At 33.6% G+C, this 25,590-nt stretch overlaps 1 protein-coding gene across 1 annotated transcript in view; it reads left to right on the forward strand.

The window, feature by feature from the left end:
- The window catches only part of LOC120534258 (PARP1 binding protein), a 67,864-nt gene that overhangs the window by 29,361 nt on the left and 12,913 nt on the right, over positions 1–25,590 (forward strand). Inside the window, exons 7-9 of the mRNA XM_039761710.1 lie at positions 7,451–7,634; positions 10,737–10,918; positions 11,630–11,711. Coding sequence (XP_039617644.1) covers positions 7,451–7,634; positions 10,737–10,918; positions 11,630–11,711 — 448 coding nt within the window. The remainder of the gene's footprint in view (positions 1–7,450; positions 7,635–10,736; positions 10,919–11,629; positions 11,712–25,590) is intronic.

Here is a 25,590-nt window from a genome sequence, read left to right on the forward strand (position 1 = left end):
CCATTGGTTACCATAGTAGTTGTCCATCCAAAAATTGCAAATAAAGTATAAGCTGTTTCTGGAAGTGAAACATGAAAGAAGGATGGGGATATGAAAAATCCTAGAATAATTCAACTCTGATTGGAAACATTCAAGATGTTAATTTATTTCAAATATTTACACTGCGGTACAATTTATAATCTAAATATACAGTATCTCAATACTGTATCTGAGTGTAGATGAAATAATTTCTGAAATATATATATTTAATTTTTAAAGCATAAAAAGATTTAAATTAATGGGAAACCTCATTTTGTGTTTGTTGTGTTTTTTGTTTTTTTTTTGTTTTTTTTTTAAAGCACTGTAATTTGCTTTTGTGTTTTTAAGTAGTGTGTTTTGATCATTGAAACAGACTTCCCAGTTTACTTTGTCCAATGAGACAATGTATTTATACTTTGACTTCTGAATGGAAATTTTCTCTTGATCCACAATGCACTGTCCCTAGCTTTATAACATGATGATCCTGTATTTATTCAACAGATACTGTTTCTGTCTATTCAGGCACATACCTCTTCACTATTTTCCTTGTGTTTCAGAAATTAAATTTCTGAAGTCACTATTATTGTTGAAGTTGGACCTTGTGATGAATTGGCACCACTCTTAGGCTTGTTTTTTTTTTTTTTGTTTTTTTGTCCCTACTCAATACTGTCGAGACAGATTTTGGACATTTGCCACACTGAACTGGATTAAGCGGGTTTAAAAATGTTATGTTTTACCTTTTAATTTAACTTACCATATTGATTTTTGCAGTGATTGTGAAATTAATCATTTATTGTGCTTTACAACAGCTGAAAAAGATTAGCCAAGATATGCATTTCTTTTCTTTATGACATAACTTTGTTAAAAGATAAAGACAGCCAATAAAGCACACTGCACATCTTTTTGTAGGTGTATGTACTGAATATATAATTTTTTGTATGAAAGGGGTATGTAGCTCAACCATTAATCATAATGATAAATCTGTGCCTGATTAGTAAGAAAGTAATGCTGGAATCAATCAAGGTGTAAGTTTTTTATAAGTCACTGTTAAACTGGCATATGCTTTCTCTACCACATCATTTTATTTATTTATTTATTTAAGTGATAGGCACAACTTTGAGATAATTGAAATGATCATTTCCTAATAATCTATTTTATTTCATGATCATTTCATGTTTAATATTCTCTAAATACACAGTAGTCTAGAGAATCTGCTATAGGAGGTCATACTGTTCAATGTGGGCAGAGCCGAGTTCCTTTGGCACTTAGTAAGATGATGGCATCTTTAGTCAGGTATTTGAATAAGGTCATGGCCCCTTTGTGGGGGAGGAGTATATGTATTTTGATGAACATTAGTGTTGAAAACCCTTATGCTTGTTGGCAAAATAATCAGTCTCATTTGGCTGAACCCTCTTTTGCACTCTTCAGCTACAGCTACAGGAAATCAGTTTTATGTAGTTTAACAAATGTCTGTGTTTGTCAGGAATTAATTTTTCATCTCTGTAGAGTCTCTTGCTATATGGCAGTTTGCCTTTTACACTGAAGGTTTCAAATCTTTATCAAAATCCAGCTGTAAGGTAAAAATGATAGAAAGATTTGAATAACAGCGTAAAATAAAACAGGAGGCACTCTCCTGATGATTTTGGAAAAACTTTGTGTTTTAATGCCATTCATTCATAAACTGATTATTTAATAAGTTTACGTGTGGGTATTTTATGTGAACAATTTCTTTCTTTGCTAGAGGTTAATTTAAATAACGGAACACAGCTCCAATGTTACTGACTACTGTTATACTTATGTTTGCAAATGTAATGAAATCTCACAGTGTTCTTGAAGCCACATCCAGTACAGTGATGGATCAATGAAAATGAAATACATTACAATGGAAAACATCAGAAGTTACTAGAATAAGAGTAGTACAAAGAGGCAGGTAAATCATACTTGGATCAATGTCTCTTTTGAGTTTACGGTTTTGGACATGACCCATTTTGAACTTCACAGTGGTTGACTAATCATATGAGGTTGATAAATGTTTAATTAGAATACTGCAGAGCTTTCACACAGCATTTCACAGAATGCTCTTTTGTTGAGACTGCCATAGTACAGCAAATGAGATGTAATACCAGGTGTTGTGCTTTCTTGACATCAAATCCAACAAAATCTACTGACAAGCAGTGGAATTGAAACCTTTTGTTTTGTAAGTGTATTATGTGCAAAAATCATTTAGACAGATTTTCAGTCATTTATGAATGAAATGCAACGTGTAAGCACTCTCTGGACTCTAAATGGCATTCGTATTAATGGGTATTAATCATTCAGTTACCTTTAGTAATTAAACTGATGCCTTTTTTCATCTCCTTGCTTGACCCCATTTTATTCGAAGGCAAAGTGATTATTTTAACTCTGGAATTAAATTACACCATTTGTTAATAATAAGGTTGTTTAGAATGTTTAATCGGTGCTAGAGCTTAGTACATAAACACAAGCACATCTCTATCATTGTATCATAATGGCATACTCATACATTTAAGAACTATATGTGTCACCATACACACCACTATTGCTAATGTTGATCATGCATATTAATGATGTATGCCTCTGTTTTAAGTGAGCTTGGACTTTGATTTTTTTTCTAATTATTTTTATGTTTCAGGTACTTGATTAAATTAGTGATTTACACTAGAATGTGTTTACTTAAACAAGAACATATTTCTATTGTCCACAACAAACCCTAATGAGGATGAAAAGTTGTATAAATTGATATCAAAAATGAAAGTTAAGCATATAGGCATGCACATTTGCTTATATTCTTCATGTTTTGAAAGAAATACTCTTCTCTCATTATTGTATTGGAATTTATTGGATACAGTTAAAGTCGGTCTCCCATGTGTTAAAGTCCAAAAGTAAGTGATTGGCCCTACACATTGTAAAATTTTCACACTGGCAAGGAAGATTATTTTACAATACAATACAATACAATTTATTTTTGTATAGCCCAAAATCACACAAGGAGTGCCGCAATGGGCTTTAACAGGCCCTGCCTCTTGACAGCTCTCCAGCCTTGACTCTCTGAGAAGACGAGAAAAAACTCCCAAAAAAACCCCAGTAGGGAAAAAATGGAAGAAACCTTGGGAAAGGCAGTTCAAAGATAACAGATTTATACTGATACACTGCTGTCTAAAATTACTGCATGTGTGCAGTGTGTTTCATTATGTTTCAGATCACTCTTTAAATAAAGAGTATTCTGTTTAAAAATTATGTGGAACTTTAATTTTCCCTTTTAGCTTATTCATTTCAATCAAGTATATTGTCTGTCTTCTTTCAAGGAAGTGTATATAATTGTTAGTTACTTTAAATTCTAAATTTTCCTAGCACTGCATTTTTTGTTAACATAATACCTCACTTGATTCTACTAAATGCTTTCCTATGACAGCATATCTGAAATAGCCTGAAAAAAAGCTTCAAGTGTTATCTGTGTTATGATTGTACTGATTTCATTATCAAATCCAACTTCGCAAAGCACTTTCACTCTCCTTATGTCTGCATGAGGTTTGTCCTCCTATGATTCAGTTATCTTGGTATGGTATATTGCAATCTTTAATTGCTTTTGGAATTCATATTACATTGAATTTATATAATAGAATTTAGACCTGGGTTTGCCATAAAGTGTATATAATGAATGACTTAATTGATTGATTTTATATCTTGTTTGCAAAACATACTTTATCATTTCATTTTTGGTGAACCTAAGACTGATGACAGAAATGCACATTAAATTTCATTAAATGTTTCATTTGTGTGTTTCACTAGCTGTTTGGTTGATAGTAGATTTTATTACTCCAATTTCTTTTTAAATGCACCTTGCTGTAGTACCCAGCCCAGAGCACTAGAGGGCACAGGATTGCAAGCCATCATGATCTCCTTTATTTAATGGAGACAAAAGCCTTGACTACTAGGATCATGATTGGGTTGTAGCAGTTAAATTATTTCTGTTTTTTCTCTTAATCATTGTAATGTGTGGAAGTTTAAAATAAGGGCTAACATAGTGTACTTAGTATCATATGTAAGTACGTAAAGGTTGTGACATATCAAGCAATCAATTATAGATTAATTTGCCTTTTATTAGCCTTCCTACTCAAGGTAAATATCTTAAATTACAATGTTTGTTTGTTTTTTTGTTGTTGTTTTTTTTAAAAAAGCAAAGACACCAAATAAAAAATGGCAGTGTTATACTTCTATGTCTGGGATTTTTAGGGTTTTTTTTTTTTTTTTTAGACCGAAAGATTCTTAGAAATTCATGATGTCATTTTTTTTATTATGTCACTTTAGCTTTGTATTAATTTTATAATATTGGTTTTATATTCATATTTCTGAAGGCTATAATTATTAAAACAGCAATTTGTCACTTATCTTTTAGAATTACTTGAACCAGAGGTTTTCTTTTATTAAATCTTCATCAGCATTTAAGCATTCCAAACATATTCTAAAGAGAAAGTGCATCATTCTTGCTAAGATGACAAACTTGTGATAGTAACGGGCAAAAACTCAAACTGTGAAGGAAGAGTTTCATGTTATGATTTTGTTATTTTGCTGAAATATTTGGTTTATAGCTATTGGATTATTTAGATAAACATTAATGAAACCTTTTTGCTTTCCTACAGTGCTTATGTGCCATATCTAAATATCTACTTTGTAAATATTTGATCTTTGGTATGACCTTGCTGTATGGGCTGTATTGATTATTTACTGTTTGTTATACAGTATATAAGCAGTGCAATTTTTCTTTTTGTTGGGTGACTTTTTAACAGATAGAATGTAAAGAAAATTTCATATTCTCTTTGCTTCTTTGGCTACGGGTGTGATGCACGTTAAATGGCAAGAACTCTGTCTAGTATACAGTATAAAGAAAAAATTCCTGCAAGCTGCTTTACGAGCAGTATTTCATGTTTGACAAAGTTGTGGCCAGTAATAATTGTGTATGTAGCAAAGCTTTAGTAATTGATGTACAAATTAGCAGGTGAATGTATGGTGGTTAATTGAAGAAATGTTGTGCAAAATTAAGGAAGAATGCTGGCATGAAGACAAATATTGCACATAGAGGGCTGTGTTATCATTATAATATACAGGAAAGGGAATTTGATAGTTGCCCTCTCAGTTTGGGGAAACCCATGCAATTGCTGCACGCTGGATATAATTTAACTACTATGTGAAATACTTTACATTTAGAAAATTGCTCTATAAACTAAATGCATTTTAGTGCATTTTTTCTGACCCATTCAATCATTGCGAATCATTTTATATATATATATATATATATATATATATATATATATATATATATATATATATATATATATATATATATATATATATATATATATATATATATATATATATATATATATATATATATATATATATATATATATATATATATATATATATATATATATATATATATATATATATATATATATATATATATATATATATATATATATATATATATATATATATATATATATATATATATATATATATATATATATATATATATATATATATATATATATATATATATATATATATATATATATATATATATATATATATATATATATATATATATATATATATATATATATATATATATATATAAAATAACTGCCAGTTGTTAAGGATTATGCTTTTCCATAGGATGTTCTGCAGAACATATTGTACTGGAAAGCATCTAGACAGAAATGTTTGTGGTTGGAAAAACTGCTTTGGAGTTCATTTCATAATTAACTAATACTTTTAATTCACTTTTCTAAAAAGCTATGTGGCAAATGGAACAAAGGGATTGTTTATTTACTAAGAAATACATTCATATCTTTTACTCCATGTTAATTTAACAAAACTAACTTACTCCTTGTACCAAACCAAAAATTTGCATTGAGCTTTAAACAATGAATATGGTTTTCTTTACACATACCACTTTTAATCCAAGCTAAAGCCCATTTGAAATGAAGTAAATTATTAAAAATTCGATGTTTATAAGCAGCTTAATTGTACATATTTTAGAAATGTGGCTTTGTTTTTTTTATAACTAGGCATACATTTTTGAAATAATCATTTTAAAATGTGTGTAAGTAAATAGATTTTACTTTGACTAGGAAAGGTAACAAAGCCTGCAGTTTTCTAGGACTTATTATTTTATTTGAATAAATGAGGTTAAACTTTAGAGGGAATATTTGTTTGCCACTAATAAACTATTGGATTCTCATGCATCAGTAAAAACTGTAGTCCTTTATACCATCTTTCTCAGACCCTGTTTGTGAATTTGAAAATTGAGTGCTTTTGTAGAGGATGACCAGTGCACATTACCTTGTTGCTCTTTAAAGGATTTCTGAGCTTACCTAGAAGTAAACTTCATTTATTGTTTAAAGTTCCACTTAAAGGAATAATACAGGAAACAATGGAGAAATAGTGATCTAAATCAAAATTGGCTTATTGTTATTACTAACTTATATTTTGTAAATATACTAGCACAAAATATAACTTGTATAAGTACAGCAACTGATGTACTAGTGTGTACATCTTTAAAATAATGTAGTACATGATAAAATGACAGATCAAACTCAAATTAATAAAAATATTGTCAAAGTACAGGTGTAAACATAAGTATAAACATAATAGATATATGAATGTCGGGTAATATACTGTAAGTAAATCTGCAGAATGGTCAAAAACACTGAATCATTAGAGCGCACTTTGTAGTGAAGGTGATAAATATGACGTTGCTAAAACACTGCAATCTCTCACAGTTCAGGCAAATGATGTTGTGACATTTAACAGTTTAACTGTCCCCAGAAAAAGAATATTTATAAACCTTCTGGTGTAGCAGCAAATGTTATAATAGTGGTTCAGGTGGGTTGAAGGATTACTTTTTAGTACTTATGGTATGTGGGGGTCAGAAACAATGGAAAAAAGCTTCTTAAGACATATCGCATTATAAATACCATGTATGGATGAGTGTAGCCCTACTGATGGTTTATTAACTTGTTCCATGGTTTAATTTTCCTTATGTTTCAACAGAATATATTTTATAATATATTAGAATTTTATCATGAAGTATCTAATAATTGAAAATCCAGAAATCTTGAATCAGATTTGGTTACATTATGCAATGTTAACATTATTAACCTATCATAACTAAAAAATATCAAGTTAAGAAGAGCATGCATCCATTTTTTTAGCATAATTATTACATTGCAGGACCACAGGTGGTGAGTGGTGTGTGTATGTTGCTGTTTTTTCATTATTATTATTATTTCCCCTACATGTTTCTGTGATTTATTTTTTTGTTTGTTTGTTTTTGTTTTATATGGGATGTATACTACAGCTGTAACTTTTTCTTTTTTTTTTTTTTTTGCTTTCTTGTCTTATCTAGTCTTGCCGGGAGTTGTATCATTTCAGCAATTAAAACCCGTTTAATAAAAGGCAGAAGCAGTGGGGATCAGTTTTGCTGTGCTGCAGAGGAAACTATACAAGAACTGAAGATGCAGATTAAAGATGTCATCTTTTCAGAAAAATGCGAGCGCAACATAAGCACCACTGGGATTAGCCCAGCACGGGTAATTGAGCTTTTTCATTCATCCTTTTGTGAAGTTTTTGTTAATACTTCTAATAACTATAATGATTTACTGCTAAGCCTCTTATTCATACCATTTTGCCTTTCTATCAAAGATAAAAGAAATATCAAATTTAGAATTATTTATTGTTGCTTCTTATTTTGTTTATTACAGATAATTTTGGTGTTGAGTTTTCCAATATAATAATTTTGCAGCATAACACGCAAGATGCAACCTTTGCTGAATCGCTGGAAAATGTTTTGTTTTCATCATGCTGCTAAAAGGGCAATTTGCAACAGTTGTCCTCTGCTGTGTTTCTGGACTACACAGTTGAGAAACCTTCTTGAAGTGTTCATCAGTTTTCACTTTTTACATTACACTTGTCGCTATGGTTGTCAAAATCACTACCTACTGCAACAGTTCAACCTATTGTAGCCCATGTTTTATTTGTTTGTTAATTTATTTATTTTAATTATTTTTGATGCAAGCTTTTTTACACCCAAAAAAGGAAAGAATTGGCAGGTTAAATAGTGCCTACAGCCTTATGCCACAAAGAAGCAGTGTGTGCTGGTTACCTTTAGCCATGAAAAGTTTATCAGGCAGGGATGATAGATGAATGTTTAGAGAGGCATATAATTAAGAAAGTAAATCAGTAGTATGTATAACTTATTTTATTTAAACAAAGCACATGTATCCAATATATGTGAATGTAACCGCAACTCATACCACGACAAGCTATGAGCTCAGAATTACTTGCATCATAAAAAGTTTCACTAACAATAAGAGATCTTTAAGTCAATCAAGCTTCTTTGGTCCTTGTTTTGCTATGTTCTTCCTTTTTAACTTGTAACTACTGGTAGAAATTTCACTTTTTTGATAATTTAAAAAAATGTGCTTAAAAATCTAATATATTAAATATGTTAGGACATGTTATTTGCATTATGTGGTTAGTTAAACTGGAAATGCAAATTTGTTTTATAAACGTCCTTGTGAATGATGACTATGGAGTTTTTTCTTTTTTTTTTTTTCTTTCTTTTTAACAAGCTTATAGTGCTTGGACCCAGGCTGGAGTTTCTGTTTTCACTTTACATCTTGCTTCTACATTTCTGTAGCTTTTTCCCTTCAACACTCAAGTCTGAAAGCATTTTGTCTCCTCCCCCCGTCCCCCATGTCAATCTGCTGAAAGTCTGTAGATATAGGAGTATTAAGAAATAGACTGACATTACACCTAGGGCTTGCTCCTTTGGCTTTGCACTGTTTGCTGCCAAAACAGGCTGCTTCAGAGCATATTCAGGAAATAGGTAACTGGAAATTGACATTTTTCATTTCTGTTTGATTATTTTGTGTGAGTGTGTTTTAATTAAACAGCTATAAAGAAGGCAACAAAATCTAGTTTGCCAGAAATTAAACGGCCTGCAAAAATTTTAAAATACTGCACCTATTATGTTACAACTCTGGAATATTCACTAATGTAAATGATCAGGTCTTGTACAATTCTGGATATTACTGGATATATATCGTCAGATCCATACCTGTTAACCTGTTATATGCGTATTGTACCACACAGTTCTAATTTAACAGGTGGTTAGGTGACTGAATTGATCTGTGCTCAAAAGAATACTTTCCCATTGGCTAACCTGGCTGAATCATTAGTTTCTCTATATTTATGTGCTAAACCTTATATTGTATTTTCTTTACATGGAGAAATTAAAGTACCAATAAAGACTGTGAACTAGCTCAAATTAGCCTCGGACTAACTGGCCATGTTACATGAGTTAATTTGTCATGCTTAATATGAAGGTAATATTTTTTTTAGACCACCTGCATTTTGATCAAGATTCAGCTCTGGCTTAGAATAATTGAATGTTGTTTTCTAGAAGATTAGAACAGTTTTGATTAGCAACAACCTTTCAGCCTAATTCGTTCTCAATGTAAAGAAAAACTTTCTAAACGTTCGAGAAAAAGATACACTTAACAAGTTTCCATCCGTGTCCTATAATTTAATGCAATAATTGGGACCAACTGTACTAGCTCCTTTCATAATTTTAAAACCTTTAATCATATCACCTCTTAATCTTTGTTTACTTATAATGAAAAGGCTCATCTCCTTTATTGTTTCCCAATGGCTCATACCTCTCAGTTTTGGAACTGGCTTAGTTGCACTCCTCTGGACTTTCTAATGTAACTACTATGCCTTTTTATTAAAATGGAGACAAAAACTATACTTGGTACTCCAAATATGGCCTCACTGCTGCATCATAAACCTTAAGCATAACCTCGACTGAGGTATACACCACACATTGTAATGTATAACCTAACATCCTATTACCCTTCTTGATTACTATTGTACAGTCTCTGGAGATAGCAACACTACAACTCCTAGGTCCTTCTCATTGTTATATTTTCAAGTTTGAAGCCTCCCATCTTGTTATCAAATTTAACATGTTTACTTCCTAAGTCTAATATCCTGCATTTTCCTTAGCTTTATGCATTTGTGCACATAAATGCAGTTTATTTGGTTGTTCCAGGGTTTAAAGACTAAGAATTAAAAATTAATGAGCATTTCCTGAGAGAGACACAGAGGTGCCGTGGTCAGTAGTGGTGCCACTTGTCTTCAGAGTGCTGAGTTTACATCCTCTTCCTAGCAATGATAATGTGGAGTTTGCACATTTTCTCTATCGTAGTGTGTATTTTTCAGCATAGTACAGTTTTTCAAAGATGTACTGGTTAGTTTCATTTATGACTAAGTGTGCTCTATCAAGGGGAACTATTGCCTATTACAGCTTTGCAAGCATGGTGTGAATTTCAGAATACTATTGCATAGCGAGGCCAGTTTAGAACAGATGATTACCTTAATCTAAGTATCTTTGGGATATGGGAGGAAAACCTGAAAAAAGCATAAGGAAAATCTGCAAACTTCTAACAGCCAATGCAGGTGCAGGATTCAAACCCAAACCCTCTGGAGCTATACTGCTATGCCGCCCTGTGTGAGCATACAGTATATGGATAAGGTCTAAAAAAACAATGTTAAAAATCTAATTATCTTTTCTTGTTATAATGGCTCCTTCAACTTTTGTGTTTTTTTTTTTTGTTTTTTTTTTAAAGCCGAAAGCTTATGCAATTAACCATTCTACGGCCTATGGCGGCAGAGAAACTGTGAAAGTGTTGCTTATGCTACTAGATCAAGAAGCAACAATTTTTCCTAAGAAAAACAAAGTAAACTTCTTACATGTTGTTGAAGATGATTCTGAACTTGCTGGGCAGGCATCTGTTTTAGCACTATATAAGTAAGTTTTTAACTTTTAAGAAAGAGACCTCTGCAGTTTTGTACATTTTTATTTTATTTATTATTCTTAATTTCATAATTTATAAATTTATTATTATACCTCATGCATTATTCTCATACATTTAAAAACATTCACAGACTTAGCCAGGGCCTAATCAATCTTGTACATTTTTAAGTTCAGTCCATCAATTGATTTGAACATTTTAAAATGTAGTAGTCACAGCAGCTTAAACTTAGAGAGTTTCAAACTCCCCTTCAGTTCAGAGGAGAAGCTGGGATGGTCTTGGTGCTAGCAATCAAGCTCGTAATTGTTAATCCCTTAAACCATAAGAAACAACAGATATACAATTAAAAAAATATTGCAGGTAAATCAAATAATTATTTGATCCAATTTAGGTAAGAAAAATGTTATGTTAAATATTTAATATTCCTAGTTAGCTAAAAGATAATTTTATTTTAACCCATATGAAAAATAAATTTCAGTGTTATTGCATCTTGCAAATATTTTGTTAAATTCACACCATATGTTGTGCTCCTCTTAGAAATATGGACCATATGTTTAACTGTTTGAAAACACTAAAAGCACTTTTTAAAAATACAGGTTTACTACATTGGTAAAGTGATTCTTTGGCAAAAGACTTCACATAGTCTTGATTGGTGAAAGTACTGAAATAGAATGTTTTTTAATATACCTTTTATGGTTACTTTTAAGGTCACCTGAGCCTTCAGCTGGAACACTAACTAAATCTCTCCGACATCGTGTGGAGGAGTGCAGAAAAAAAGACCAGTCAAAGGTAGTTTTTTTTTTTTTTTTTTTTTTATTCCCCTAAACCACCAACCCCCCAGGGTCCAAGTAACTTGTATTTTTTTCCCTTCAAAACATCTACTCAAGGAATACCTTTCAGGTCATGCAAATTTTATTTCAGAATAATATAAATACATACTTGCAGTGCATTGATTCCAACACATACCAAAAACTTAAAGTAACACAAGTAACTGTCTTTAAGAAATATTTTTAACTCATAATCGCTTTTTAAAAATGTTTATAGTTATTATAATGTATTTTAGGAAGTATTATTCTTCTAATTCTATTATTCATACTTTAGAATTGGCCGCAAAATCAAAGCCTTCTTTATGCACTGGCTTGCTCTTGGTCAATAGCGGTAAGCATGTACAAATTGGAAGGAATTTTGCATTACTGTATGGATGTGCTACAGCAGGCTTACTTAATGTGTTAAACATTTCTGAAAAATAAGGTCTAGTTCAAACTACAGTATATTTGATTGTCTAAATTGAGAGAAATTTGCAGAGAACAATTTTCAAACTGAGCTAGTCTATAATGGCTATAACTGAGGAAAAAGGTATTCTGTATTGTGTTAACTTCCAATTCACTGGTGGAAATTTATTTTTTATGGTCCAGCTACCAGTTTGGCTTCAGATTATTGATGATTTTGCTGTTATAGAAATACTAATATTTCTTTAGTCAGAATTATCAGTACAGTATATACAGTGGTGTGAAAAACTATTTGCCCCCTTCCTGATTTCTTATTCTTTTGCATGTTTGTCACACAAAATGTTTCTGATCATCAAACACATTTAACCATTAGTCAAATATAACACAAGTAAACACAAAATGCAGTTTTTAAGTGATGGTTTTTATTATTTAGGAAGAAAAAAAAATCCAAACCTACATGGCCCTGTGTGAAAAAGTAATTGCCCCTGAACCTAATAACTGGTTGGGCCACCCTTAGCAGCAATAACTGCAATCAAGCGCTTATGATAACTTGCAATGAGTCTTTTATAGCACTCTGGAGGAATTTTGGCCCACTCATCTTTGCAGAATTGTTGTAATTCAGCTTTATTTGAGGGTTTTCTAGCATGAACCTCCTTTTTAAGGTCATGCCATAGCATCTCAATTGGATTCAGGTCAGGACTTTGACTAGGCCACTCCAAAGTCTTCATTTTGTTTTTCTTCAGCCATTCAGAGGTGGATTTGCTGGTGTGTTTTGGGTCATTGTCCTGTTGCAGCACCCAAGATCGCTTCAGCTTGAGTTGACGAACAGATGGCCGGACATTCTCCTTCAGGATTTTTGGTAGACAGTAGAATTCATGGTTCCATCTATCACAGCAAGCCTTCCAGGTCCTGAAGCAGCAAAACAACCCCAGACCATCACACTACCACCACCATATTTTACTGTTGGTATGATGGTCTTTTTCTTAAATGCTTATACGCCAGATGTAACGGGACATTTGCCTTCCAAAAAGTTCAACTTTTGTCTCATCAGTCCACAAGGTATTTTCCCAAAAGTCTTGGCAATCATTGAGATGTTTCTTAGCAAAATTGAGACGAGCCCTAATGTTCTTTTGCTTAACAGTGGTTTGCGTCTTGAAATCTGCCATGCAGGCCGTTTTGCCCAGTCTCTTTCTTATGGTGGAGTCGTGAACACTGACCTTAATTGAGGCAAGTGAGGCCTGCAGTTCTTTAGACGTTGTCCTGGGGTCTTTTGTGACCTCTCGGATGAGTCGTCTCTGCGCTCTTGGGGTAATTTTGGTCGGCCGGCCACTCCTGGGAAGGTTCACCACTGTTCCATGTTTTTGCCATTTGTGGATAATGGCTCTCACTGTGGTTCGCTGGAGTCCCAAAGCTTTAGAAATGGCTTTATAACCTTTACCAGACTGATAGATCTCAATTACTTCTGTTCTCATTTGTTCCTGAATTTCTTTGGATCTTGGCATGATGTCTAGCTTTTGAGGTGCTTTTGGTCTACTTCTTTGTGTCAGGCAGCTCCTATTTAAGTGATTTCTTGATTGAAACAGGTGTGGCAGTAATCAGGCCTGAGGGTGGCTACGGAAATTGAGCTCAGGTGTGATACACCACAGTTAGGTTATTTTTTAACAAGGGGGCAATTACTTTTTCACACAGGGCCATGTAGGTTTGGATTTTTTTTCTCCCTAAATAATAAAAACCATCATTTAAAAACTGCATTTTGTGTTTACTTGTGTTATATTTGACTAATGGTTAAATGTGTTTGATGATCAGAAACATTTTGTGTGACAAACATGCAAAAGAATAAGAAATCAGGAAGGGGGCAAATAGTTTTTCACACCACTGTACCTCTAAATTTAAAGGGTTGTGGTTTAGGAAAGGGATTAAATGTTAATACAAAAATCTCTGACTTGCATGCAAAGGAAGAAATGACATGATAAATTTATATTTATTATCAAGTAGTTCAAACAATGTTAATTTGCTATTGAAGTACAAATTTCTAAAGGTCTCTTTGGAGGGATCATCCTAAACCGTTTAATGACCTTTTCCTGGTTTTCCTAGTTTGTTGGTAGTGCCCCATATATTTTTTTTTTCTCCTCTCCACAGTCCTGGGCATTCTTTGGACCAATTTGTATCATTAACACTTGACCCCACCTACAGCTACGACTACTCCTCCACATGTATCTTGACGCATTCTTTTGGTTTTGATCCATGTTCCCAATCACAATCAGAGGGTAACAGCATTAATAATAGTATATTCTCTAAAGAAGGGTGAAAATTGTAATTGATGGGTAGTAGCACTTCTGACTTTAAGAGCCTCCTCTACAGGTACCAAAATCGGTGAGATGTGTAGTCTCAGATTATTTCTTTGTTAATAGAGCTTTGCAGATGTTGGCACCCATAGTACAACATATAAAGAAGAGGCTATTTAGAATCATATTTCCATAGCAATACAAAAAAATGTTTTCTTTTTTCAGCAGGTACAATCATATTGTTTTCATATGATTATGGTGCATCAATTTGTTTAAAAAAGACTTGTTTATGTATACTGGGAACACTGGAAAAATTAACAGGAATTAAATTTTATTATTAATTTAAAAATAATCAGTATGAAAATTTTATCCTAAACATTTGGAATATACTCTACCCACTGATCCTCCTAGTTTATATCTTAAGTAATTTAAAGTACCTCCCTCCCAGACTATTTAAATTACTGGGACCCCCTGTGTCATTCAGTGGACTTGTGTGGGGAGGGAGTGGGGGAGTTCATGGAGATTTCCAAATTAAATAATTAATTAGCAACCCCTAAACCACCAACACCTCAGAACAGGTGATCCCAATCTACATAACATCTACTATTAATATCATTCAGACAGTTAAATCTCTCACTGGGGAGTGGCCAGCCACAGGTTCTCTACCTCCATTCATTTATGTCTGCCAAAACATCTACTGTGAGATGGAGCACTATCAAATCTTGGTTTTACTGTATGCATCCAACATTTCTTCCACCTGCTACAATCTGATGTCTATATACTTCTGTGTTCATACTTCCTTTTCTTATTGTTCAGCACTTGACAAAACCACCTCTTATGTGCTTAATCTAACTTATTTGTAATACAGCAAACTCCTAGAATCCATGTCAGCATTATCATTTCAGTTGTTTCCAGGAGTTAATTCTCAATGTATATATTTCTGCTCCGTATGTCAGCACTGGTCTAATCATTGTGTTCTACACCTGCCTTTTAATTCTAATTAGCATTTTCTTATCACGCACAACTGCACTTCTGCCAAGCTGCATTAATCCTGTGTCTCACATTCACCTTGCATTCCCTTTTACCACTAATTATTAGATATTTAAACGTTCCCACTTGTTTTAGAGTATTTCCTCTGCAGTTAGTGATCCTTAGGCGCTCATCTGTTTCAGATGTTCATTGTTTCAGACTTGCTGTAATTTATCCAAAAGTTTGATCACTTTTTGCCATTGTTTCAGCCTTTTTCCTCAGATTAGAGTCATCTGCTATAATCAGATAATACCCATATCCCACAAATTTATTGACTGCATCAGTGTCAATGATGAAAAGTACAGTAATGGACTGATGTACATCAACCCAGATTTTAAAGAATCCTGTTGTCTCTGTTTCCACTTCTAACAGTTATTTTAGCTCCTTCATACATTGATTTTACAACCCAAATTACTTTTTGCAAAATTCCTTTCCTCCTTGGACTCCAGTACACCACTTTTCTTGGTATTTGTTCAAACACATTCTCTAAATCAACAAAGGTCCAATCCTATTTATTTTTCCCTTACGGTATTTTTTTTTTCCATGGCATGAAACCAAACTGATTTGGATGTATACTCACTTTTGTTCAGATGTGCCACTCAATTACTCTTTAATATACCTTTAATGCAACTTCCAACAACTTAATTCCTGTGTATTTGCCACATTCTAAAGCATCTCCTTTTTGCTTATAGATTGTTACAATTTCAGTCCTTCATGTCCTTGGGTATGGCCTCATCACTCCTCTCTGCTCTTAATCTGGCCATTTATATGGTGTAACACAAGTTTATTTCATTTCACATTTCATGAATGTGAATATATGAATTAATAAAAGGCAAAGGCAGTAGATTAGCACTGTATCTAGTTTGAAAGTTGCATCTTACACTGACTCTTACTGGTGTCATTGTGCTTGTTTCACACTTGTATCAAAATCAAAATAGTCTAATAACTATACCAGCACTGAAAAGGTAAATGTATCACTAGACTCGGGCATATTTTCAAAAAGTGTGTCATTTTTGATTGCCTGAATACAAGTCTGCTTCTTCTTGGTAGTTTTAAGGGTTGGGTTAGGGAACTGACACACCCAGCTTCACACCATTGTGTTAATTCTTTTTTGAACTCAATACTAGACTGGAGATGTCAATGGTCTGCTATTTTTTGGTAATTTTTAGGAAAATTGCCTCATTGTTTCGAACCATGAAAGGTTTTATGTGAATGAGTACTTTCAACTATTAAAAGATGGAAAAGCTTGACTGTTTTCCTTTAAGGTTAATCTGAAAACACAGGATTGTGGTGTTTTTTTTTTTTTGTTTTTTTTTTTTTTTTTATTTAATGAGACTAGTTTAAATCATTCAGATAGGTGTAACTGATGTACAGTACCTCGTAGATGACAATTTTCAAGAACATCTCTAGGACTGAAAGGACTGTCGTAATAAAATCATATTAATTTAAACAAAAAATGCCTTTAATGTCGATTTCATTTACTTCATGACAAACATCATACTTCAGAGCCATTCAATGTTATTGTATTGTAATCTCAAAATATACTTCTGTGATCCTGTAAGACCATTACTAATGAAGAAATCGAAGCTAAATGTGGTTTAGGGGTTTTGGGGTATTCATAATGACTTGCTATGGATTAGTAATAGAAATCCCACAATTTTGATGGCTATTCCCAATACTGTGAAGAAAGAAAAATAATAAATTGATTTTGTGTTATGGAGCGGTCATAAAACAATCCTATTTTTACTAAAGCCCTTTTTATTCAGGGTAAATTAAGGTCGGTTTGTTAATTGGCAAAGCTGCTGGCTGCATTGTATTTTATTAACACGCTCTCTTTGCATTATACCGTCAAGCTATGGATTTTAAAATGTCATGCTATTCCTGCGGTTACCATCTTCTGCTTTCATTTAAATCAACATACAATTTCTCTTTACTAAAAGACCTGTTTCTTTTCCAAAGTATGCTATAAACATTTTGTGAAAAGCTTGATTACAGAGTCTTTGATAGGGTTAGCAGATGGCAAATTTAGTTATTACTCATTTGCTTGAAATTTTTATTGTTAAAGCAGTTTCAATGGAATGGAATACTCCCACGGCAATTAGAAGTTTCCTGAATTTGTTTAACTTAAAGCATTCTGCTTTGATTAAAGCTTAAAGATATTGTAGCCTTAGTTCCTTCTGGTTATTTGGATAGCACTTGAAAGTTTGAATGGTAATTTCACTTTTCATCAAGAAAAAATGTATCTGTTAGACTAATACAGTGAATCACTGTGGCATAGTGGTAGAAGGTGAATCTAATATTCTTGTGTATTTTAAAACTGGCATCCTTCCCTCCCCCTTAAACTATTATATCATCTATATTTATGCTTTTCACATATGGCATTTATGAGTTTTTGCACCACAATCTAAAATCCCTTGATAATACAGTATTTGTTTGTGTGTCTTTTCTTGGCATTGTATTATTGTTACTGTTCTGAAAAACAGTGCTAGGTGTACTGTAATTTCATTGTATGATATACACTATGTACTCAGTACACATAATAATGACCTTGAACTTAGATCAAGCACACAGACAGAATAATCAACAGAGAACACAATGTATATACAATATTGAACAATTCATTATGGCTCAAAGCCAATGGTGGCTATTCCTGGAGTTGCAGTGAATATCCTCATTCCTTTTCTTATCCTTCAGCAAACTCCTAGAATCCATCTCAGCATTATCATTTCAGTTGTTTCCAGGAGTTCCTCCTCCTCTTAATGTATATGTTTCTGCTCCATATGTCAACACAGGTCTAATCATTGTTTTGAACACCTGCCTTTTAATTGTAATTAGCATTTTCTTATCACACACAACTCCACTTCTGCCATACAGCATTAATCCTGTGTCTCACATTCACCTTGCATCCTCCTTTGCCACTAATCATTAGATATTTTAATGTTCCTACTTGTTTTAGAGTATTCAAGTATTTCTTCTGCAGTCAATGATCCTTAGGAGCTTATCTGTTTTTGAGCCTACCATTGTTTCAGACTTGCTGCAATTTATCCAAAAGTTCTTTATTTTCATTCACCTTTTGCCATTGTTTCAGCCTTTTTGTGCAGATTAGTGGCTGAGTCATCCGCTATAATCATATAATCCGCATGTACCATATCCCACTGAGCTTCTTTTCTGACAAATTCAGTGACTGCATCCATGCCAATTATGATAAGAAATGGACTGAGACAAGACCCTGGATGAACATCAACCCAGATTTTAAGGAATGCTGTGTCTCCATTTCCATTTCTAACAGTCATTTTAGCTCCTTTATACATTGAATTCACAACCCAAATTACTTTTTGTGAAATTCATTTCCTCTTTGGACTCCAGTAAACCACCTTTCTTGGTACTTGGTCAAAAACTTTCTCTAAATCGTTCTCTCAACATCCAACAACTTAATTCCTTTGTAGAATACCATGGGGGTCTGATGGTGTTTCCATCAATGTCAATGATGCAATAACTCCAAAGCTCTGCTCCTGAGTGACCAGGATGAACCTGGGCCTGAGAGATATGTGATTTGAGGAAAGAGTGAAGGAGCTTAACCGTTTCAGTTTAAGCAAACAGATTTAAGAGGCAATGTAATTGAAGTTTTTTTTTTCTCTCTCTAATTATGAAGTGAATTAGTTTTGTAATTCCCAGTTATAACTTTAAGTTCTTGAGCAAGAACTCCAGGACAAACATGGTAACTTGTTAAGGGTAGATTTCTTGCAAATGTTCGAAAGTTTTTCTTCGCAAAGAGAACAGAAGACACACATAATACATAAAAAATAAATACCAAGTAGTGTAGAAGAGAGTAAGACTTTTGGGACCTTTACACTTCAGCTCAGTATTATTTTGGAAAAAATTAGCAAGGCAAAATTGGCAAGCTTATTGGGCCTAGCTACAAAGAAAAGGTCTTGAATAGTGTAGAATTGTAAAGACTAAACATTTAACTCAAATTAATTTCAGATTGCAAGTTTTAAATGTTGTGTGCATTCATCTAAACTAAAGTTCAAGTGCTTTGATTGGTCAGTATTCCATTTACTTTTTGCAAAACCAAGGCAAAGTAAAAGTGTGTTGTTTATTATGATTTTAAGGACAAAATATTGTTACCCCTCTACTATTTAAAATAGTTAATCAGTAAAATTTTATTAAGTCTTATTCTATTTTGTTTATGAATACTGCTGAGTAGTATCTTGATAAAAGAAATAATGTAATGGATTTGGAAACCTATTTAATGACAAGAAAAAATTTGTTACAACTCCAAATCTGAGGGGGCACTGCAAGCAGAAATAAGGGAGTACTGTCTTTGACTTCAGTATGTATTGAAAACTATTTTAAAAAGTAATAGTAAGCTAAGCAAGAATCGTGTCTTATAGGCTAACCAAATATTTAAGCTTGCGGAGTATAATACCATAGCTAATAATTTCAAATCTGAAATAATAATGATAGTTGCAATCCCTGCTGAGGAAGATATTAAAATATTGAAACCTACTCTAAAACATCTCATTTATGTTAATATTATATACCTTCCAAATTTCCCCAACAAAAACATGTATCAGGCTTTGTGCTGAATATAATGTAACAAACTAAAATGTGTTTATTTCCTGATTACAGCATGTTCAGTAAAAATCATCGTAATATGTTTTGGTGTGAATCAGTTTTGTATCCGAGACCTTGTTATACAATACCAATAGTGCATTTATGTCCAAATTATAGTCCATATTTCACCTATGATTGTATGTGTAATTATTTTGTAAACTTTTTAACAATAAGCTTGAGATGCTTTGCCACAATAATTATATACTTGTGTCGAAGTGCAGATGAATATGGGGTAACTTGAAGCCTGGGGCATGGGTGTGTGTGTGTGTGTGTGTGTGTGTGTGTATGTATATGTATTATATTAATATAATATAAAATTGGGTGGCGCAGTGGTAACGCTGCTGCCTCGCAGTAAGGAGACCTGGCTTCGCTTCCCGGGTCCTCTCTGCGTGGAGTTTGCATGTTCTCCACGTGTCTGTGAGGGTTTTTCCTCCCACAGTCCAAAGACATGCAGGTTAGGTGCATTGCCAATCCTAAATTGTCCCTAGTGTGTGCTTGGTATGTGGGTGTCTTTTTATTTTATTATAAATAAATAAATAATATAAATGTGCGTGTATGTAATATATAATTTCCCAACTCTAGCACTGCTACACACCAATAATAATTTAAATTCACTGAAGCAGTTTCATCACTACATTCTTGGTATTTGGTGAAGGGTAAAAATTTTATTTCCACAACATCTCCCAACGTCTGAAGACACATACCATTTGTGCCGACATACTAAGTAGAAGCATTGTTTTCAGTCAATTTGGACATTTTTGTTTTTTTTGAGTAGTTTGCAATTCTAACGTTGAAATCCATAATATTTAAAAGAATATATTTAAAGCATCAATGGGCATGTCTACAGACTGCTTGCTGAATGTTTATTCCAATTCCAAAGTCATGACTTTGGAGAATGAGAGTGTAGTAATTTATCTTAGACCCATGAATTATTGTCCACTCTTTTTGCAGCTGGGTTAGTGTTAAATTTATATAGTGGAATTGGTTCCAAAACAAGAATAGCAGAATGCAAAATTGAGTTACTCAAAATTGAGCGTGTTTTACTTTCAACTGTATAGTGAAATCCAGCACTTTATAATGCCACCTACCCAAACAGCCAAAAATCCAAGAACAAAAGATGCATCTGTCCAGTAGGAATTCTAATATACCTTCCAAAAACCTCAATTAAAATACTTTTAAAAACAAAAACAACCAAGCATTTTACTGCTCCACTGTGAGCAAGTATGTAGTATATGTCTAACATAAGATTCATGAAGGTACTGGACTGGAGCTTCTATCTTTTTAAATCGATTTTAAAGTTGATATCACAGACCTGGTACTTTGTACAATGCTGCTTTTGCAAGGTCTGGCTGTACCAGAAGCTCTGTATATTCTGGGTAATTATCAGACATGTGTTGAAAAGCAGCAAGTTCATTCCCAGAGGAATGCATTCTAGCAGCCAACAGTATTAAACATGTTTGTGTTGGCGAAATTTAAACTTGTTTAATTTTCTCTTGGGTGTACTATGTTGTATGGCACACAACAGCGCTTGCAGCCAATTTGCTGCAGGTGTTAAAGTGCACTGAGCAATGTGTACTCGATCGTGTCATTAAATTCAGAAAAGATGTTGGCATCTTTAGAAATCAGAAGGTAAACCAAGGGCAAACATCAATGCCAAAGCTCAGTTTTTGTTTGTTTGTTCACATTTTTTTTCTAAACTCTTAGACAGCTATCTGTGAAAAATTAACCCTCTTGAATTAATTTGGTAAAATGTGTGGCTTCATAGAAGTTTCACAGAATCCTTCTATGTTGGAGCAGGCTATTGGCGACTTAACCTGAACCTTTGAAGAACTGGGATGCTTTAGGATAAGATATCTTGAAGTAGTTTTCAAGGGTTTTCAATACAAAGATGGCAAAATATGACACCTCACACATATATTGACATTAAGTGTGCAGAAGGGGATTGAAATCGGACAAAAGAGGAACACCACTAAAGGTGGTAAACTCCCTGGTAGAAGGGTTGTAGCCATCGTTTCAAAGAGTAAAAACATGGCTTGAATTGTTGTAGATATGTAGTAGCTCCAATTCAACCCAGAGGTCTTTCTGTTTTGCCCAATAGCACTTCTCTCTGAACTGGCATAACTATGACTTCATGACTTCTCCATTGATGTATATTTCTTTCAAGTTTTCTTCTATCACTTTAACGTTAACTGCAAGTTTGATCCTGGATATTCTTGTGCAACCCTTTAGGCTTTAAAATATAGAAGAATAATGTTTAAATAACTAACAATTGTGCAATGGATGTATTGCTACCTCACAGCTCCACAGTCTTAGATTTGAAATGGTAACCATCAGTGTATAGTTGGCATGTTCTCCCAGTATTTATCCAAGTCTTACTCCTTAATCTGAAAAAAATATGCTAGGTTTATTAGTGGCTATAAATTGACACAAAGTAAGTGCAAACTGTGATGGTCTGGAGCCAATGTTATTATTGAGTGTTGGCTGTTATCTGTGATTGATGCTGCTGGGATTGGTTCTACTTTTTTGACCCTAAATTGGATTAATCAGGGTAGAAAATGGGTGAATGATTAAATCTTGTTAAATTCAGCTGTCTACACATCTCCTGAGGGTTTGACATGGCATCAGTTCATGAGATCAAAAAGGGGGAGGTAGCATTACTTAATTCTGGGTTCCCAAAGATATTGGATTTCATGCTTCATTCTTGGCAACTAAAACAGAAAAAGAAAAGTGCAGTATGATGTGTGATTTTTTTTTTTTTTTGGTCAGAATGGAATAAACCTGGTTTTTACCATTGAAAGCATAGGTGCCATTATTTTTACTTTTTTTCTTTTTTTTTTTTAATAATTTATATTTTGTCACATGTTCAAAAGGAAGAAACGATTTTGAAATGCAATCTCACAGGTATCATAAAAAGATTCAATGTTTATGTATGCAAGATTGGATTGCAACCTCAGTTTTGATATGTTGTTTTAGGTGCAGGAAGGTGTGTGTTAAAAGTTTCAAAATCTGTTCTTGGGAATTTTTTGATGTTCTCTGTTGTAACCAAAAACATTATTTCCCTGTTTCCAAGGCTTTTCACGACTTAAAAAGATTTGAAGGATCACTGTTTAATATCATAAATCCCCTTAATACCATCATGAAAGTAAAAGGAAAATAAAAACAAACACTCTCAAGAGAAATTAATAATAACATCTTGTAAGAGCAGGAAAACATGCAAGATTAAGGCGTGAGAGTTTATTGCTGGTATTCCTTCTAATTATCCCTTCTGTGAACCATTAATTGGAGGTTCACAGCTGTGCACAGCATGGTTGTTTGCAGCGTAGAGAAGTGTTTTTTATTATATTTTTATTATAAAATACAATGTCACAGATTAGGGACCCATTTTAGAGACAGGTGTTCAGATTTCTGAAAAGGAAGCATCTGTAGTAGATTCAATTTATATACACCTGTATGCAAGGTAAAATATATGGGACGTCCATAGGGTCCTGGGCCCAACTAACTCTTTATTCCCTCTGAAATTCTCAAGAACAAAACTATAGAGGGTTGCTAAAAGTAATTTATTATATTATGCTGTTAATACACTCGGTGGCCATTTCTAGGTTTAGAAGAAAATATGCTAAAATAAAAATTCAGTGATGATGATCATTGCTTGGTTATTTCCCTTTTAGTTTCAGCCTACCCTGAATGTTGTGTTCTACAGTCTGTGCTGTTAGCTAACCAAAACTGCACTACTGTTGTTTTGCAAGGAGATGATGACAATGATAATATTTTGTTTATCCTGACTTTTCTCCAAAATGAAGAAAAGAAAACACAGTTCTCTGTTCATAAAATGGATTTACTTTAAAAAAAATTGAGCAGAACAATGAAAGGGTCCCAAACGAAGAAACCTCAAATGAATGTTCTGCTGCTGTTAAAGTGACTGGAGTAATGTATTATTTTTTGTGTTCTATAGTGTACGTTTAGCTTAGAAGTAACTGCAAATATGAAGTAAAAAATTACGTCAGGAATGATATGTATTGTGTTTATTTTTCATGTTTAGAATTCTTAATAGTTTCTCATTTTTTTCATCTGGAAGGTCAGTTTTTGTTTATCATTTTATTTATCAGGTGAAACTGTTCTTTTTTTTGTTTTGATAATTAAACTATATATATGATAGGAAGTGTACACTTTCACCTTTGTCTATCTTTTGCTATTACATAATTTTTTGTGAGACAATGTATCAATCTGCTGATCCTTTTATATTTATTCTATGAAAGTGACAAGGCTTTTAGTTTTCAATTGCATATCTCTATATGATTCAATTAAGTCTAATTTAAAATATGCTTATACTGATAGCCTGTTAAAATGATAGATAGTGTATATTTTGTGTATTCCAAAGTATCTGAGCAAAATTTTTGCCAATAATGGTGCACAAACAGGACCAACAATTACCATGGGGTGTTTTGTGTTTGTGTAACACAGTATCTAGTATGCCTTTGTGTAGGATAATATAAAAATAGATTAGATATACTTGATTTGACCCCCAACGGGGAAATTTAAATTTTACAGAAGCTCAAGAAAGGTAGGTAGGTACGTAGGTAGATACCTACCTACCTCCCTCCCTTGACAAACATAGGACCTCCACTTGCTCTACTTGAGCTCCTTTTTCCCCATGACGGACTGTGTATTAGGGTTTTGGCAATTTTTTTCTGCGTGTCTTGACACTGTCTTCTTGGGGTTCTCTGTCCACAGAATTTTTAATCAGGTCCTCTGCCAAATCGACGGCCAGAGAATCCTGCTGACTACGCCACTGTGATTGATGGGGGTGCTGTCGTCCCCTTGAACCCTCAGATCAGATGCCAGACACTAGATAAAAGTCCAATTATTTATTTTCGAACAATAATAAAGTGAACAAAGCACCCTCCACTCCACTATATTTATAAGCAATAAGCAATAACCAATGCAATAAACAAATTCTCCATTCCCAGACGCGTTGTCCTCCTGCCACCCGACTCCGCTCGCCCATCTGGGATCTCCCACAGTCCTTTATAGTTCCTGACCGAGAAGTGCTTCTGATCCCTCAGTCCATGTGATTATCCAGCACTTCGGGTCAGGTGAAAACTCCTTTTCTTCAACCCGGAAGTGTGTCATTTCTTCTGTCCATGTGACTGGCACATACTTCCAGGCTGTATGGAAAATAAACGTCTCTGTGCCTCCCTGTAGCGTCCCCTGGCGGCCCTGACGTTATCCAGCAGGGTTATGTGTTAAAACTCCATAGTCCATGATGCCCTGCTGGAATTCGGGGAATCTCCACGTCGCAGGGAGTGCTCCCTCTGGTGGCTTGGGGGTATTGGCCGAGATAAGCTGCCGGCCATAGTCCACTGTATGTATGTATGTATGTATGTGTGTGTTTTGTGTTGGTAGACTAATATAACACTGTACTTTCCCGTTTTGTATTATTAATGTGTAGTTTTTGTCACAATGCCTCAAATCCCATAGACTTACCACTGTTTATAAGGTGTTGTAGTA

The sequence above is a fragment of the Polypterus senegalus genome, chromosome 8, assembly GCF_016835505.1.
Source record: "Polypterus senegalus isolate Bchr_013 chromosome 8, ASM1683550v1, whole genome shotgun sequence".
Classification (NCBI taxonomy): Eukaryota; Metazoa; Chordata; class Cladistia; order Polypteriformes; family Polypteridae; genus Polypterus; species Polypterus senegalus.